The following is a 19646-nucleotide window of genomic DNA, read 5'->3' on the forward strand; positions in this document are numbered from 1 at the left end:
CCATAAGAAGTTATCCTTAGCTAAAAAAATAAAATAAAAAAAGGCCAGCTTTTTAACTGTGCTGCGGAATCATGCATAAAGCATCCGGAAATTCCTTGTGAATTCGCCATCAATTTTGCAAACGCTGGACAGATGTGGAAATGAAGGGCAAATTAATGCAGACAGGTATTGATAACTCTACCCACAGTGTGTCTTCAGCTATTTCAAAACTACACCTCCCAGCATGCGAGGACAGCCGAAACAGCTGGAGACACACTGTTTGGAAAACCGTGAACTGTGCAAACAGCAGCAGGTAACTGCGCGCGTACAATAAAGTTTATTGAATTAAAAAAAAAATCTAAACAAACTTGCCCGCGACAATTGGCCGACAGTAAGCCCCGCCCCTTCTCCCATTCAGCAGCCATCAGGACTGGAGAAAGAGAGCGGTTGTGTAGATTTAAAGTGAGCATAAGCCGTTACAGCCAACAGTGAAGAACGAGACTGGTACGGCGATCGGTAAAGGTATTACCGGAGGTGGGGAGCCCTGTATGCGGTGTGACGGACTGACAAGCCGTCCTCCTACTTTACTACCCTGTACAGCAGTGCTTCGCAGGTCTTCCGCGATTGTGGTACTACAATTCCCAGCATCACTCACGGACCGGACGAGCGCCGTACTTTACAAGGGTCTGTTTGTTACCTTTTCATGCGTTTAGCCCTGTATCGGGCAAGCAGGGCCGGTGTGAGGTGCAGAACGGACACAGTTCGCACCTCACACCGGACCTCTAATTTTGAGACGCCAGCGCTCAGGGTGTATGGAGCGGGCTCCTGACAAGTGCCCGCTCCATACCCACAGCCCCCAGCTCATAGTCGGCAGACAACTATTAACCCTTTAGATCTTATAACCATCCCTGGTGGTCCAGTGGAGGTAGAAAGCCGGAGGGTTTACCTCTTATCCCATGTCTCTGTGGATTTGTATTTGATTAAGCCTGCCTGGTGCAAGCTCAACCAAATGAGCAAATATCACACTGATTAATGGAGTTCTATGGAACTTCATTGATCTGTATGAGGAATCTATTGATTCTTTCTGAGGCTGCGCTCACACGGCTGTCTAGACCCGTCCAGTTCTTCTCCAGTCAAAAAAAAAAAAAAAAAAAAAGACAATAACTGATGCAAACCGTTGTTATCCATTTGGATCTGTTAGGCCCCTTTCACACTACAAAATTGCTCAGTTTTAAAGATCCGTATGAAGTTACGTCTGAAAATCAGCTGAAAACGGCAGTTACAAAATCCTATACAGCCGTTTGAAAAATTCCATAGACTATAATGGGATTTTCTAATAGCCGTTTTAACCCTTTATAGCCCGTTATTAATAACTGCCGTTATTTTGTGACAGGTGAATGAATGGAAGAAATAGTGCGTGCACTATTTCTCCCGTTACTATCTTCTGTCACACAATAACGGCAGTTATTAACCCCTTAAGGACCGGGGTTTTTTCAGTTTTTGCATTTTCGTTTTTTGCTCCTTGCCTTTAAAAAATCATAACTCTTTCTAAAATTGTCATCATCTGACCCCTATAACATTTTTATTTTTCCGTGTATGGGGCGTTATGAGGGCTCATTTTTTGCGCCGTGATCTGAAGTTTTTAACGGTACCGTTTTTGCATTGATAGGACTTATTGATAGCTTTTTATTCATTTTTAAATGATATAAAAAGTGACCAAAAATACACTATTTTGGACTTTGGAATTTTTGGGCGCGTACGCCATTGACCGAGCGGTTTAATTAACGATATATTTTTATAATTCGGACATTTCCGCACGCGGTGATACCATATATGTTTATTTTATATTTTTATTTACACTGTTTTTTTTTTTTTGTTTTTTTTTATGGGAAAAGGGGGGTGATTCAAACTTTTAATAGGGGAGGGGTTAAATGATGATCATTGACTTTTTTTTTTTCACTTTTTTTTTTTTGCAGTGTTATAGCTCCCATAGGGACCTATAACACTGCACACACTGATCTTTATCATTGATCACTGGTTTCTCATAGGAAACCAGTGATCGATGATTCTGCCGCTTGACTGCTCATGCCTGGATCTCAGGCACTGAGCAGTCATTCGGCGATCGGACTGCGAGGAGGCAGGTAGGGGCCCTCCCGCTGTCCTGTAAGCTGTTCGGGATGCCGCGATTTCGCCGCGGCTATCCCGAACAGCCCACTGAGTTAACCGGCACTTTTTACTTTCACTTTTAGCCGCATGGCTCAGCTCTGAGCGCGCGGCTAAAGGGTTAATAGCGCGCGGCGCCGCGCGCTATTAGTGGCGGGTCCCGGCTTCACTATGACGCCGGGCCCGCCATGATATGATGCGGGGTTACCGTGTAACCCCGCGTTATATCACGGGAGCAGGACCAAGGACGTACCTGTACGTCATTGGTCCTTAAGGGGTTAAATGGGTATTCCAGGAAAAACTTTTTTTTATATATCAACTGGCTCCAGAAAGTTAAACAGATTTGTAAATTACTTCTATTAAAAAATCTTAATCCTTTCAGTACTTATGAGCTTCTGAAGTTAAGGTTGTTCTTTTCTGTCTAAATCCTCTCTGATGACACCTGTCTCAGGAAACGCCCAGTTTAGAAGCAAATCCCCATAGAAAACCTCTTATAAACTGGGCGGTTCCCGAGACAGGTGTCATCAGAGAGGATTTAGACAAAAAAGAACAACCTTAACTTCAGAAGCTCATAAGTACTGAAAGGATTAAGATTTTTTCATAGAAGTAATTTACAAATCTGTTTAAATGGGCACTGTCATGAAATCAAAAATTGATATGTTGTAGTACTTAAGTATTACAACATATCTCTAATATACTTTAATAAAAAAAAAGTGAGTTTAAAATCACTTTTAAATTCGGCCACTAGGGGTCTCCCTCTTAGTGGCCGAATGCATTCGGCAGTGACATCACTAATGAATTTCGAGTCGTTGAAGCCTGGCAACGAGTCGGAATTCATTCACTGCGGTGCTCGCTCCCGCCTGTCAATCAGACAGGCGGGAGCGAGCGCTTTGAAGGAAGAGGACGCACGCAGGCTCCCTGGCCTCGCACGCCGGCCCCGGCTCCCGGCGACAGGTAAAATTACTCAATGCTTTTGCGCGGAGGGGGGGGGGGGGGTAGTGGGTTTAGCGGCGCAGCTGGGCCAGGGGGGTTGCGGACTGCGCGGCGGGAGCGGGATGTGCGGCAATCACGGTGTTCACCTATACAGTATGCCTCCAGTTGTTTCCCCACTACAACTCCCAGCATGCCCTGACAGCCAATAGATTTCAAGGCAAGCTGGGAGTTGCAGTGGGGAAACAGCTGGAGGCGCCCTGTATAGGGGAACTACGGGCGGAAGTGTCGGCCCCAGCAGGCATCAGTGACGTGGTGCCTGCTGGGGAAGTCTGCCCGATAGTGAGCACACTACCAGGCAGACAAAAAGGCATTTTTAATATGTAAAAAAAAAAAAAAAAATTAAAGGCAGGGAAGGGGTTAGGGATAGATGGGTAATAGGCAGGGAAAGAAAAAAGTGATGGTGGGAGCTACTCTTTAACTTTCTGGAGCCAGTTGATATATATAAAAAAAAGTTTTTTTTTTTCCTGGAATACCCCTTTAACCCCTTAAGGACCCAGCCAGTCACTGTAGGACACGGACATTTTTTGCATATCTGACCACTGTCACTTTAAGCATTAATAACTCTGGGATGCTTTTCTTTCATTCTGATTCCGAGTTTGTTTTTTCGTGACATATTCTACTTTATGTTAGTGGTAAAATGTTGTCGATACTTGTATCATTTCTTGGTGAAAAATTCCCAAATTTGATGAGAAAATTGAAAATGTTGCATTTTTCTAACTTTGAAGCTCTCTGCTTGTAAGGAAAATGGATATTCACAATAAAATATACATTGATTCACATATACAATATGTCTACTTTATTTTTCCATCATAATGTTGACATGTTTTTACTTTTGGAAGACATCAGAGGCTTCAAAGTTCAGCAGCAATTTTCCAATTTTTCACAAAATTTTAAAAATCAACATTTTTCAGGGACCAGTTCTGTTTTGAAGGGGATTTGAAGGGCCTTCATATTTGAAATACCCCATATATGACCCCATTATAAAAACTGCACCCCTCAAAGTATTCAAGATGACATTCAAAAGGTTTGTTAACCCTTTAGGTGTTTCACAGGAAAAGCAGCAAATTGAAGGAGAAAATTAAAAATCTTAATTTTTTACACTTGCATGTTCTTGTAGACCCAGTTATTGGATTTTTACAAGGGGTAAAAGGAGAGAAATCTTCCTAAAATGTGTAACTCAATTTCTCTCGAGTAAGGAATTGCCTCATATGTGTATGTCAAGTGTTCGGCGGGCGCAGTAGAGGGCTCAGAAGGGAAGGAGCGACAATGGGATTTTGGAGAGTGAGTTTTTCTGAAATGGTTTTTGGGGGGCATGTCACATTTAGGAAGCCCCTATGGTGCCAGAACAGCAGAAAATCCCCCACATGGCATACTATTTTGGAAACTACACCCCTCAAGGCACGTAACAAGGGGTCGCGACTTTTTGTTAAAGTTGGATGTGAAAATTATATATATTTTTTTTCACTTAAATGCTAGTTTTCCCTCACATTTTTTTTATTTTTTTTTTTACAAGGGATAATAGGACAAAATGACCCCCAAAATTTGTAACCCCATCTCTTCTGAGTATGGAAATACCACATGTTAGGACGGAAAATGCTCACATTTGGCTTTTGAAAAGCAAAATTTGCTGAAATGGTTTTTGAGGGGCATGTCACGTTTAGGAATCCCCTATGGTGCCAGGACTGCAAAAAAACAAAAACAAAACACATGGCATACTATTTTGGAAACTACACCCCTCAAGGCACGTAACAAGGGGTCCAGTGAGCCTTAACACCCCGCAGGTGTTTGACGACTTTTCGTGAAAGTTGGATGTGTAAATGATTTTTTTTTTTTTTTTTTTTTTCCCCCACTAAAATGCTAGTTTTCCCTCAAATTTTAAATTTTTACAAGGGATAATAGGACAAAATGACCCCCAAAATTTGGAACCCCATCTCTTCTGAGTATGGAAATACCACATGTGTGGACGTCAATTGCTCTGCTTGCGCACTACAATGCTCAGAAGAGAAAGAGCCACATTGAGCTTTTGGGAAAAAATTGTTTGGAATGGAAGTCAGGAGCCATGTGCGTTTACAAAGCCCCCCCGTGGTGCCAGAACAGTGGACCCCCCCACATGTGACCCCATTTTCGAAACTACACCTCTCACAGAATTTAATAAGGGGTGCAGTGAGTATTTGCACCCCACTGGCATTTGACAGATCTTTGGAGCAGTGGGCTGTGCAAATGAAAAATTACATTTTTCATTTTCACGTACCACTGTTCCAAAAATCTGTCAGACACCTGTGGGGCGTAAATGCTCACTGTACACCTTATTACATTCTGTGAGGGGTGTAGTTTTCAAAATGGGGTCACATGTGGGTATTTATTTTTTTGGGTTTATGTCAGAACCGCTGTAAAATCGGCCCCCCCCCCCTGTGCAAATCGCCAATTTAGGCCTCAAATGTACATGGTGCGCTCTCACTCCTGAGCCTTATTGTGCGCCCCGCAGAGCATTTTACGCCCACATATGGGGTATTTCCGTACTCAGGAGAAATTGCGTTACAAATTTTGGGGGTCTTTTTTTTTCCTTTTACCGCTTGTGAAAATAAAAAGTATGGGGCAACACCAGCATGTTAGTGTAATTTTTAATTTTTTTACACTAACAAGCTGGTGTAGCCCCCAACTTTTCATAAGGGCTAAAAGGAGAAAAAGCCCTCCAAAATTTGTAGTGCAATTTCTCCCGAGTACGGAGATACCCCATATGTGGCCCTAAACTGTTTCCTTGAAATGCGACAGGGCTCTGAAGTGAGAGAGCACCATGCGCATTTGAGGACTAAATTAGGGATTGCATAGGGGTGGACATTGGGGTATTCTACGCCAGTGATTCCCAAACAGGGTGCCTCCAGCTGTTGCTAAACTCCCAGCATGTAGTCAGTGGCTGTCCAGAAATGCTGGGAGTTGTTGTTTTGCAACAGCTGTAGGCTCTGTTTTGGAAACACTGCCGTACAATACGTCTTTAATTTTTATTGGGGGGGGGGGGCAGTGTAAGGGGGTGTATATGTAGTGTTTTACCCTTTATTATGTGGTAGTGTAGTGTAGTGTTTTTAGGGTACGTTCGCACTGGTGTGTTACGGTGAGTTTCCCGCTAGGAGTTTGCACTGCGGCAAAAAATTTGCCGCAGCCCAAACTTGAAGCAAGAAACTTACTGTAAACCTGCCCGTGTGAATGTACCCTGTACGTTCACCTGGGGGGGGGGGCAAACCTCCAGCTGTTTCAAAACTACAACTCCCAGCATGTACTGACAGACCGTGCATGCTGGGAGTTGTAGTTTTGCAACAGCTTGAGGCACACTGGTTGGAAAACCTTCAGTTAGGTTCTGTTATCTAACTCAGTATTTTCCAACCAGTGTGCCTCCAGCTGTTGCAAAACTACAACTCCCAACATGTACTGATCACCAAAGGGCATGCTGGGAGATGTAGTTCTACAACAGCTGGAGGTACACAACTACAACTCCCAGCATGCCGAGACAGCTGTTTGCTGTTTGGGCATGCTGGGATTTGCAGTTTTGCAACCTCTGGAGGGCTACAGTTTTAGAGACCACTGCAAAGTGATCTCCAAACTGTGGTCCTCCAGCTGTTGCAAAACTACAAATCCCAGCATGCCCGGACAGCAAACAGCTGTTTGGGCATGCTAGGAGTTGTAGTTTTGCAAGATCTGGAGGGATACAGTTTAGAGACCACTATCTAGTGGTCTCAGACTGTACCCTCCAGATGTCGCTAGGCAACTCACCGGCTTCCGTAGGATCCAGCCGCACGACGTCGCCGCCCGCCGATCTCCGTTGCCCGCAGCCTCTGGATCGGAAAGTGGGTTTCCCCGTCCTGCCCCGCCTATTGTGGGTGGGCAGGACGGGGAAAACTAAAGTTAACCCCCCCCCCCCCCCGCCCCCGATCTGCTATTGGTGGTCGCGTCTAGATCACCAATAGCAGGGATAGGAGGGGGTGGCACTCCTATGCCTTCAGGGGGATTGTGGGTGTCATGGACACCTGCGATCCCCTTCTATTCCAGGTCACCATAGACCCGGAATCGCGCGTGTGAATTCACTTGCGATTTGCCACGATCGCCAACATGGGGGGGGGGGGGGGTCTAAAACATCCACCATGTATGGATGTTTTTACACCTCTGCCTACAGACTCTCACAGCCAGGACTACTACTACTCCCATCATGGAGCAGATAGCTGGGGAAGTTACATTAATGTTTGTACTACTACCCCCATCATGGAACAGACTCTGTTCCATGATGGGGGTTGTAGTACAGGGGCTGAGGGATTGATCCCACCGGGTCACACTTCTTACACCCGACACGATCAGAAGTTATTAAGAAGGGGAGCGGGCGGCATGCTCCGCAACCCTGCCATCACGATGTATTCTTTACTTTCATTTTTAAATTCCCCGCGGGGATCCCTGAATGGCCGGTACTGAGGAGCCATTCAGGGATCCCCACAGGGTTTTTAAAATGGACAATGTGAGGGGACATATGTATAATAAAAGTGGGGTGTGTGTGTGTGTGTGTGGGGGGGGGGGGGGGCATAGAGCGCTATATATCTAACCCCCACCAGCGCATTAATAAAAATATGACCCCTGCCAGCGCATGAGTATATATCTATACCCCCCGCCAGTGCATACTGTGACCCCGCCAGCGCATTTGTCCTAATTTTCTATTGCAGCGCTATATGTGACAACCATACCTATCAGAACGTATTCAGCAGCAGCCCGGCCAGATGATCCTGACAGATATACTGTTCATTCATAGCGCCGGCAGCTGTACATGTATATAGATGTCCTGGGGGGGCAGACATATAGCGTTATCTGCCCCCCACAGCGCTTCTATATACATATGCAGCTGCCGCAATATGAATGAATAGTATCTGTCAGGATCATCGGCCGATGATCCAGTGACCCGGAATTACAGGCTGTTCGGGGCCGTCTCTGACGGCCCCAAACAGCCATAGCCAGCAGGGGTGAGGTGGCACTGGTGCCACCTCACGATCGCCCTGATTTGTCGGCCGGTTTACTGGCCGACCAATCAGGGCACCTGCTGCAGGTGTCACTCCCGCAACCCGCTCCACCCCTCTTCCAGAGGACGTGATCGGGTGCGGGAAGAGGACCCCGGCAGCTGGGGACCCCGATCCCCGGCGTCCCTGTTGGGATCAGGGCCCCAGGAGCGGCGGCGAGGGACTGACCTGGGGAGCAGCAGTTGGAGCTGAGTGACAGCCTCCTGCTGTTGCTTAGCAACAGCTCCCAGCATTTTTTCTTTTTTACATTTGCAAAAGTCATGAAACACCTGTGGGCTATTAAGGCTCACTTTATCCCTTGTTACATTCCCCGAGGGGTCTAGTTTCCTAAATGGTATGCTATGTTTTTTTTTTTAGTTTTTTTTTTTGCTGTTTTGACACCCTAAGGGCTTCCTAAAGGTGACATGCCCCCCAAAAACCATTTCAGAAAAATGTTCTCTCCAAAATCCCCTTGTCGCTACCTCCCTTCTGAGCCATCTACTGCCCCCGCCGAACACTTTACATAGACATATGAGGTATGTGCTACAAATTACAAATAAAAAATTTTCTCCTTTTACCACTTGCAAAAATTGGGTCTACAAGAACATGTGAGTGTAAAAAATGAAGATTTTGAATTTTCTCCTTCACTTTGCTGCTATTCCTGTGAAACACCTAAAGGGTTAAAACACTGACTGAATGTCATTTTGAATACTTTGGGGGGGGGGGGGGGTGCAGTTTTTATAATGGGGTCATTTATGGGGTATTTCTAATATGAAGACCCTTCAAATCCACTTCAAACCTGAACTGGTCCCCGAAAAATATCGAGTTTGAAAATTTTCAGAAAAATTGGATAATTGCTGCTGAACTTTGAAGCCCTCTGGTGTCTTCCAAAAGTAAAAACTCATCAATTTTATGATGCAGACATAAAGTAGACATATTGTATATGTAAATAAAAAAAATTTTTTTGGGGAATATCCATTTTCCTTACAAGCGGAAAGCTTCAAAGTTAGAAAAATGCTAAATTTTCTAATTTTTCATAAAATTTGGGGATTTTTCACCAAGAAAGGATGCAAGTTACCAAAAAAATTTACTACTATGTTAAAGTAGAATATGTCACGAAAAAACAATCTCAGAATCAGAATGATAACTAAAAGCATTCCAGAGTTATTAACGTTTAAAGTGACAGTGGTCAGATGTGCAAAAAACGCTCTGGTCCTTAAGGCCAAAATGGGATTGGTCCTTAAGGGGTTAATAACTTCTGATTGCATCGGGTGTCAGAAGTGAAACCCGGTGCAATCAATCCCTCAGCCCCTGTACTATAACCCCCATCATGGAACAGAGTCTGTTCCATGATGGGGTTAGTAGTACAAACACTAATGTAACCTCCCCAGCCACCGGCAGACTCCCGCAGTAGAGAATTACTACTCCCAGCATGGAAAAAAGTCTGTTCCATGATGGGAGTAGTAGTAGTCCCTCAGCACTGCAGGAGTCTACTGATGTCATCTCTTCTGAGCATGCAAGGTAAAAATAATGTCCGTTATAATAACGGGTGTATTTACTAACGTATGTTGGCCATAGACTTCAATGTTAAGAATAACATACGTTAATTTACTCGTTTCTTGTGACGTGCGAAAAATTAGTTTGTCACGTTATTTCTCCTGTCACAACTAACGTACGTTAGTCATGATGGGCCATAACGTGTGACAAAGGGTAAACGAAAAAACCAATTGACTTGAATGTGGTTGTTTTAACGTGTGTTAATAATTGTTTCAAATGTACGTGTATTAAAGGGAGAACCTCATAGTGTGAAAGCAGCCTTAGTCCCTTGGACAAGTAGTTTTTATTTATATATTTTTTATTTCCACTCCCCTGGCCTCAGAATTGTTAAAGGAAAACTGTCACATATTTTCTCCCACACTATCCACATGTACTGGTGGATAGTGCGGGAGACGCTGATTAAAACGAGCCCTACCTTGGTCTGATCCACGCCGCCATTCGCCCGCAATTGTAGTTTTAATCTCTGTGTATATCCAGCTGTAACTGGCAAAGGCGGGGCTTCTGCGGGTCGCTCATGAATATTCATCCCTCCTTCTGGTTAGGAGCGGTGAAGAGAGGGAGAACAGGAGGGATGAATATTCATGAGCGGCGCTGACGTCTGTGTCCGTTAGCCCGCAGAAGCCCCGCCTTTGCCAGTTACAGCAGGATATACACAGAGATTAAAACTACAAGTGCGGGCGAACGGCGGTGCGAATCAGACCAAGCTAGGGCTCGTTTTAATCGGCGTCTCCCGCACTATCCACCAATAGTGCGGGAGAAAATATGTGACAGTTTTCCTTTAACCCCTTACATAGTGTGTGTCTGTGTCACGTGGAGTGGGTGAGGCTGATGTGACAGGGTCCCGTTTACATTTATTTGCGCTCTCTGCTCCGCTATGGTACCACCATGACCAGTATCTCCCTTCATGCCCGGACAAACCACTAGAGAGACAAGGTGCTAGAAGCAGGGGAAGAGATTTATTAAAACCCATGTAGAGTAAGAGTGGTGCAGTTGCCCATAGCAACGTATCAGATTGCTTCTTTTATTTTTCAGAGGCCTTTAAAAAAACAAAAAAAGCCGCAATCTGGTTGCGATGGACAACAGCATCACTCTTCCTCTCCACAGGGTTTAATTTCTTCCAGTGTTCTTACTAATGTAAGTGAACATTTCCAATACAAGGCTTGGATGGGAAGATGCACTGTGGCGTTGAGGGGAGCTGGTACTAGAAATACCACTCTTGTGTTGTCACGTGATTCAACTCCCCTGACCGCCTAATGGTCTGCCGCAAACCCAGTCATGTGATGTACCTTTTGAGCAAAGGGAGGTTGTGAGACAGCAATTAAAAAAAAAAATGTTAAAAACCTTTGCCTCGCTGCATTCTGACCCCAATAACTTAATTTTTTTTGCATTTATAAGGAAGTTTTTTTTTTTTTTCCGTGATACGTAGTTTTTACCGCCATTCTTTTGGGGTAGATGGGACTTTTTGATTATCCTTAAACTTTCCTCCAGTTAAGGCATTTACTATGTGAAGATCAATAATATTATATTTGAAGAGTTTGAAACATTTGTGCATGAGGAGATATCGGATAGAAATGTAAATATCATCTATTGTTTTAGTTCAAAAAAGGTGGAAAGGTTGGGATTTTTAATGTTTATTTTTATTTTTATTTTATTTTATTTTTTCTATAACAGATATAAAATAGGGGGAAAAATAGTATTTTTTTTTATTTCTAATAGTGTAGTTTTAAACCTCCAGTCTCCCAGTCCAGCCTGTGTAGGGCAGGAGATCTCAGTTGCACCCACTTTGTGATGGTAGCGATCAGAGCCTTGACAGGACTGACACCTCAGATAACCTCTTGGTTACAATTTCATCTAAGGGGTTAATCTATAATAAACACCAGGCAGACACCTGTGGAGTGGGCTCTGCTTCTGAGCCTGTACCATATCACCCCTCTACACTTGCTGCATCCTAATTGGTTGCTATGGATGACTGCTCCACTTTGCCTTCACATCAGTTTTAAAAATCTCCCTCAGATAAACCTAGAGTAATCCAAGCTTTGGCTATCATGTGTCACTGTTATTTATGCTTTTGTCCTCAAATATCTCAACACATCTTTCCTTCTTTCCCTCTCTACATCTTAGAATAATACTCAGCATCTCACAGCAATCTAATACCTTGTCTCTTCTCACAGAGAAAAACTGCAGCTGCGTCTCCCCCCTTCCTTTACTGTAATATTGCAGATTGTGGTTTTAGTGACTGAGGAGGCTTCAGAACATTTGCATAGTGAATTGCTTTGCAGTAACTCCGGTACTGCAGACAGAGAGCATCTACAAATACGAAGCTGATGCGCTGTGTGTGACCCTACCCTTAGGCAGACAGGTTTACTATGTTCCCTTTACTCCTTCTAACCTTATAGTTGTAGCCCATTGGTAACTGGCATCTGTGGCTGCATTGGGGAATTTTAAAGGAAAACTGTCACCCGTTCACCCACACTAAACCCGATACACCGGGTTATAGTGCGGGTGAACAGGAGACCGATACAGTACATACCTGCAGTCCGGCGCCCGGTCCCTCTGAAGTTCGGCTACTTCCAGGGCCGAATTGCACGCTGGAGGTGGGCCCACCAACTGGATTTGAATATTCATGGTCGTTGGTCACGTGAGCACTCAGTAGGCACAGGCACGTCACCAGTGACCATAAATATTCAAATGCAGCCGGCGGGCCCACCTCCAGGACGCGATTTAGCGCTGGAAGAAGCTGAACTTCAGAGGGACCAGGTGCCGGAATGCAGGTACGTATATAGGTCAGAAACCCTGCACCTGTCTCCTGCCTGCATTATTTTCCTTAATCACATCCCATTAGCTTCAATGCATGTAGCTCTACATGCAACCACAGCTCCTCATATCTCAGTTTCCTGGATAAACCCCAGCCACCTGGAGTATGACACTGCAGTTGAGGAATACTGAGTAGTTTTTTTGCATACATTTTATTTTTTTTTGCTTTTAGCATGTTTCACACAGTAATGTGTTGTTGTTTTTCGACTTTAATATTGAGTGATGGAGCGGAGTGTTAGCGTCATGGCTGTGGAGTCGGAAGAAATTTTGGGTACCTGGAGTCGGCGTCGGCAAACAATGCACCGACTCCTACTAAATTTAGATTGGAATAAAAAAAGCAAGTTTAAATGTCCCAATTAACAAAAAGTTATAATTAATGACTTCTCTACTGTAAGAATAAAGACCATGCCTCACGTAACCACAAAACGAACATGTTAAGTGACCGTGAAGAAGCGTGCTTCGCTATATGGCACGCAACGCACAATTAGGAGCGGCAATACTTATACTTTCCTTAGTGTTGTGTTCTGCTGTTACAGGGAACCCATGGGTAACCTAGCCTCTCACTGATAAAGGATTAAGTAAATGTTTTTTGCAGGACTAGAGACACTTGTATAAGTGAAGGGAATGGAGGGTCAATAGTTCAAGACTGAAGCTGTAAACCATTGGAAAAACTGCTGCCATTCAGCTAAGGCTATAAAAACTTGTAAACTCTGATTGTTAGATTAAACTTTAAACATGATTATGGGATTCTACTAGGGAAATCATGTTTTATAATAAATGCCCCTTCCTGGATCCTCCCACTGCCCTATCTTCAGCAACAGATCAGCACACAAAAAGAAGGCAGCAGCTTCTGCCCAACTACCTCTCTCTGCTAGAAGAGCTTGGTGGAACAGCTTCTTGGATTCAACTGTAAGTTTTTATAAATACATTCGCATATTAATACAGGGGAGTCGAAGTTGGAAGTACAAAACCTGTGGAGTCGGAACATTTATCTACTGACTCCACAGCCCTGGTTAGCGTAGCATGTGGTACGGTGTATAGCTTAGGGAACCCGTCCTGTATATTGTACTGTCATGTTTTGTGTGATTTGTAAATTTATTGTATGACTTGTAATGACGACTGAATGATGAATAAAGAAAGCTCTTTCAATACCTTTTTTAGCATGTTTTCTCATGGAAACCACATTGGGTAGCCAGGACATAAATTAGCCCTTTTATATTCTATATGGCTAATCCACAACTAAAACTGAGATCTCTAACACATGAAAATCCACATACAAATACAGAAAAATCTGTTATATGGCTTTATTTTGTGTATACATTCAGTTCATGTGCTCTGTTACAGTCATCTCGATCACGTCCTGTATGTGTGGTGTATTTCATGTCTGTGTTTCTGGCTGCTGTAGCGGTAGGCATGAGGTTGGGAGCACGTGTCCACTCAATGTAACCTATTCTTGATTTAGTTAAACTGTCCCTGAATCTTACTCTGCTGTACTTGTGTCTTAACAGCTTATTTTTTCATCATGAGACAAACTCAAAAGCCCTCCTCTCGCAGGAAGACTAAGACTCCACAAAAGAGGACTGAGGAATCGACGCCACCACCACCAAAGAAGCCTAGAACGTCAGCGCCACCAAAGGAACCTGTAGCATCGACTTCACGGGAGAATCCTGGACCGTCTCCTCGGTTTGCGCGTGCTACTGGTAAACAACTCGGCCCTGGTGCCGACCCCTGAAATGGAGAGAATGAGAAATAGCTGTGCACCATGGAGGGGACTCTCAGTGGTCCTAACAGGAATGAAAACACTAAAATCACCTAGTCACCTCTCTGAAGGGTTAATATAACTAATCCGTGCAGGTATTTAAAAATCTTTTGAAACAGGTACTTAAGTTATTTTCCTTCTTTAACTCCTAAATTTCAAGCGACACACATGCTAAAGCACCATGAAGGTAGGCTCAAGCCTTTGTACAATAAATAACAACACAAAGGGTGCTGCTTGATGCAACCATATTCAAACAAGAACCCAAGGAAAACTCATACAACAAATATTAAGCGCACACCTAATTACAAGAAATAGACAAATCTTTATTAAAGGAGTATTGCAGTGTTAGACACTTATCAACTATCCGCAGGACCCCCCCGCAATCTCCCATACAGGGACCTGGCATTTTCGTGGCTAATGAGTGTGTCGTTGACCTCACTTAGGTCGACGACATGCCCCCTCCATACAGCTCTATGGGAGAGGCTGGGATGCACGAACGCTGCATTTCCACCTCTCTCATAGAGATAAATGGAGGGGGCGTGTTGTCCGGGGCATCCTACAGGAGATCACGGGGGGTCCCAGTGTTCAGACACTTATCACCTATCCTGTGGATAGGTGATAAGTGTCTAATACTGCAAATCTATAATTATAATTAAACATGACAAAAAGGACTTATAACACATTAAAAAGCTTCCACCAAGCTTACTCCACATCCATGGGGCCATGAAACCCCACCGTGAGTTCCTGTCTCTAGATGTAACTATCCACCTAAACCTCCAACCAACTCACATACATAGATATCCCAGGGGCAAATACTGCTAGTCAATACACATAATGCTAGGCAAATACGACAATTGAATATAGTTCAAAGGTATCACATGCAATAAAGCCATACGCCCCATAATACAACCTGCATTATTAATACAACCTTAATTATTTAACATTTACGCCCTTCAGTGTACGGGATAAATAATGTTTTATTTTAATAGTTCGGACAATTACGCACGTAACAATGCCAATAATTGTTTGTTTATTATGTTTACATATTTTTTATATGGAAATTGGGGGAAAGGGGAAGTGATTTAAAGTTGTAACCCCTTAAGGACTCCGTTTTTGCATTTTCATTTTTTCATCATCACCGTCTAAAAATCATAACGCTTTCAATTTTGCACATAAAATTCCATATGATGGCTTATTTTTTGCGCCACCAATTCTACTTTGCAATGACATTGTCATTTTACCAAAAAATCTACGGCGAAATGGAAAAAATAAATTTATTGTGCGACAAAATTGAAGAAAAAAATGTAATTTTGTAACTTTTCGGGGCTTCCGTTTCTACGCAGTGCATTTTTCGGTAAAAATGACACCTTATCATTATTCTGTAGGTCCATACGGTGAAAATGATACCTTTTTTATATAGGTTTGACTTTGTCGTACTTCTGGAAAAAATCATAACTACATGCAGGAAAATTTTATACGTTTAACCCCTTAACGACGAAGGATGTATATTTACGTCCTCTGCCGGCTCCCGCGGTCACGCGATGTCCCCGATATCTGTCCCGGCGGCTATCAAAGGCCGGGACTCGCGGCTAATACAGGAAATCACCGATCACAGTGATGCCCTGTATTAACCCTTCAAATGCGGCAATCAAAGCTGACCGCCGCGTCTGAAGTGAAAGTAAGCGGCAATCAAAGCTGACCGCCGCGTCTGAAGTGAAAGTAACCCGGCTGCTCAGTCGGGCTGTTCGGGACCGCCGCAGTGAAATCGCGGCGTCCCGAACAGCTTACAGGACACCGGGAGGGCCCTTACCTGCCTCCTCGGTGTCCGATCGACGAATGACTGCTCCGTGCCTGAGATCCAGGCAGGAGCAGTCAAGTGCAGATAACCCTGATCGCAGGCATGTTAATACAGATCAGTGTGTGCAGTGTTATAGGTCCCTATGGGACCTATAACACTGCAAAAAAAGAGTAAAAAAAAAAAAGTGTTAATAATGGTAATTTAACCCCTTCCCTAATAAAAGTTTGAATCACCCCCCTTTACCCATAAAAAAAAAAAAAAAACGGTGTAAATAAAAATAAACATGTTGTATCGCCGCGTGCGTAAATGTCCGAACTATAAAAATATATCGTTAATTAAACCGCATGATCAATGGCGTACAGGTAAAAAATTCCAAAGTCCAAAAAAGCGTATTTTTGGTCACTTTTTATACCATTAAAAAATTTATAAAAAGTGATCAAAAAGTCTGATCAAAACAAAAATGGTACCGATTAAAAACTTCAGATCACGGCGCAAATAATGAGTCCTCATACCTCCCTGTACGTGGAAAAAATAGAAAAGTTATAGGGGTCAGAAGAGGACATTTTTTTTTTTTACGTATAAATTTTCCTGCATGTAGTAATGATTTTTTCCAGAAGTACGAAAAAAATGAAACCTATATAAGTAGGGTATCATTTTAACCGTATGGACCTACAGAATAATAATGTGTCATTTTTACCGAAATATGCACTGCGTAGAAACGGAAGCCACCAAAAGTAACAAAATGGCGTTTTTTTTCTTCGATTTTGTCGCACTATTTTTTTTTTTTTTTCGTTTCGACGTGAATTTTTGGGTATAATGACTAATGTCACTGCAAATTAGAATTGGTGATGCAAAAAATAAGCCATAATATCGATTTTTAGGTGGAAAATTTAAAGGGTTATGATTTTTAAAAGGTAAGGAGGAAAAAACAAAAGTGCAAAAAACTGAAAAACCCTGCGTCCTTAAGGGGTTAAAATTGTCATCTTCTGACCCCTATAACTTTTTTATTTTTCTGCGTACGGGCCGGTATGAGGGCTAATGTTTTTTGCGCCGTAATCTGAAGTTTTTATCGGTACCATTTTTGCATTGATCGGACTTTTTGATCGGTTTTTAATCCCTTTTTTTTTTATGATATAAAAAGTGACCAAAAATACGCTATGTTGGACTTTTTTTATAGTTCAGACATTTACGCACGCGGCGATACCACATATGTTTTAGTTTTTTGGGTTTTTTTTTTATGGGAAAAGGGAGGTGATTCAAACTTTTATTAGGGAAGGGGGTTAAATGACCTTTGTTAACTTATATATAATTTTTTTTCCACTTTTTTTTTTTTTTTTTTTTTAGTGCTATAGCACTGCACACACTAATCTTTTACCCTGATCCCTGCAAAGCCATAGCTTTGCATGGATCAGCGAGATAGGGGCTCGATTGCTCAATCCTGTAGCTCAGGCTTGGAGCAATCAAACCCAGCTTGGATGCGACTGAGCAAGGTAAGAGGGTCTCCGCTCTTCTCCTAGCGGAGGAATCCATTAGATTTCTCTTACAGAGAAATTGAAGAAAAAACACCATTTTGTAAATTTAGGGGGTTTCCGTTTCTACGCAGTGCATTTTTCATAAAAAATTACACCTCTTTATTAATTAAATGAATACATTTAAAATTGTTCTCTTCTGACCCCTATAACTTTTTTACTTTTCCGTGTACGGGGTGGTTTGAGGGCTAATTTTTTACACTGTGATTTCAAGTTTTAATCGGTAAAATTTTTGTTTTAATAGGACTTCTTGATCACTTTTTATTCCTTTTTTTTTTATGGTATGAAAAAAGGGACCAAAAATACGCTATTTTGGACTTTGGACTTTTTTTGCGCGTACGCCATTGACCGTATGGTTTAATTAACGATATATAATAGATCAGACATTTACACACGCGATGATACCACATGTTTATTTTTATTATGTTTATATTTTTTTTTATATGGAATTTGGGAAAAGGGAGTGACACTTTTAATAAGGAAGGGGTTAATGTGTGTTTTTACATTTATATATATATATAATATATTATATTTAATTTTTTTTTACACTTTTAGGGGACTTTTAGGAGGAATCATTTGATTCCTCATACAGATCAATGTGGTTCCATAGAACCACATTGATCTGTGTGCTCTGCTCTCAATTGAGAAAGGCTTTATCATTCTGAGCGCCGGAGTCGGCAGTGAAGCAGAGGTAAGCTCTTCAGCTACCTCCACAGTGGATCGTCCATGGTCGTTAACGGGTTAATTACTATGGGATGCTTTTACTTTTCATTCTGATTCCGAGATTGTTTTATCGTGACATATTCTACTTTTTGTTGGTGGTAAATTTTTTGGTGAAAAATGCCAAGTGAGGGTTGTAGTTTTTCCAAAATGGGGTCACATGTGGGAGGGTTCCACTGTTTTGGCACTATGGGGGCTTTGTAAACACACATGGCCTTCAATTCCCTCTCCCCAAGCCCAATGGAGCTCCTTCACTTCTGAGCACTGTAGTTCGCCCGTAGAGCACTTAACATCCACATATGGGGTATGTTCTTACTCAGAAGAAATGGGGGTTACAAATTTTGGGAGGCTTTTTTTTTTTTTTTTTTTTCCTGTTATCCCTTTTAAAAATGAAACATTTAGGGTAACACCAGCATTTTAGTTAAAAATAAATTAATAAAAAAAAATAGTGTTTTTTTTTTTTTTTTTCCAATCCAGATTTAACGAAAATTCGTCAAACACCTGTGGGGTGTTAAGGCTCACTATACCCCTGGTTACGTTCCGTGAGGGGTGTAGTTTCCAAAATGGGGTCACACATGGGTATTTATTTTTTTTTTTGCGTTTGTCAGAACCGCTGTAAAATCAGCCACCCCTGTGCAAATCACCAATTTAGGCCTCAAATGTACATAGTTCACTCTCACTCCCGCGAAAATGCGTTACAAATTTTTGGGGTCTTTTTTCCTTTTTACCTCTTGTGAAAATAAAAAGTAAAGGGCAACACCAGCATGTTAGTGTTTTCATAAGGGGGAAAAGGAGAAAAAGCCCCCCCCAAAAAATATTGCTCCCGAGTACGGAAATATCCCTTATGTGGCCCTAAACTGTTTCCTTGAAATACGACAGGGCTCCAAAGCGAGAGCGCGCCATGTGCATTTGAGGACTAAATTAGGGATTGCATAGGGGTGAACATAGGAGTATTCTACGCCAGTGATTCCCAAACAGGGTGCCTCCAGCTTTTGCTAAATTCCCAGCATGCCTGGACAGTCAGTGTCTGTCCGTAAATGCTGGGAGTTGTTTTGCAGCAGCTGGAGGCTCTGTTTTGGAAACACTGCCGTACCGTACGGTATGTTTTCCTTTTTTTTTGGGGGGGGGGGGGGGGAAGACAGTGTAAGGGGGTGTATATGTAGTGTTTTACCCTTTATTATGTGTTAGTGTAGTGTTTTTAGGGTACATTCCCACTTGTGGGGGGTTACGGTGAGTTTCCCGCTAGGAGTTTGTGCTCTGGCGGAAATTTTTCCTCAGCTCAAACTTGGAGCAGGAAACTCACTGTG

At 42.7% G+C, this 19646-nt stretch overlaps 1 protein-coding gene across 5 annotated transcripts in view; it reads left to right on the forward strand.

Annotated features, from left to right (window-relative positions):
- Nucleotides 1-313: 313 nt before the first annotated feature.
- Nucleotides 314-19646, forward strand: part of LOC130365077 (histone H3-like centromeric protein A) — a 32916-nt gene continuing 13583 nt past the window's right edge. The window contains exons 1-2 of one of the 5 annotated variants that reach the window (XM_056568839.1): nucleotides 314-441; nucleotides 14042-14233. In XM_056568839.1, coding sequence (XP_056424814.1) covers nucleotides 14056-14233 — 178 coding nt within the window. In that variant the 5' untranslated portion in view covers nucleotides 314-441; nucleotides 14042-14055. The other 4 variants (XM_056568838.1, XM_056568836.1, XM_056568837.1 and 1 more) reach the window with 4 other exon arrangements.

The sequence above is a fragment of the Hyla sarda genome, chromosome 1 (assembly GCF_029499605.1).
Source record: "Hyla sarda isolate aHylSar1 chromosome 1, aHylSar1.hap1, whole genome shotgun sequence".
In the NCBI taxonomy this organism is placed as follows: Eukaryota; Metazoa; Chordata; class Amphibia; order Anura; family Hylidae; genus Hyla; species Hyla sarda.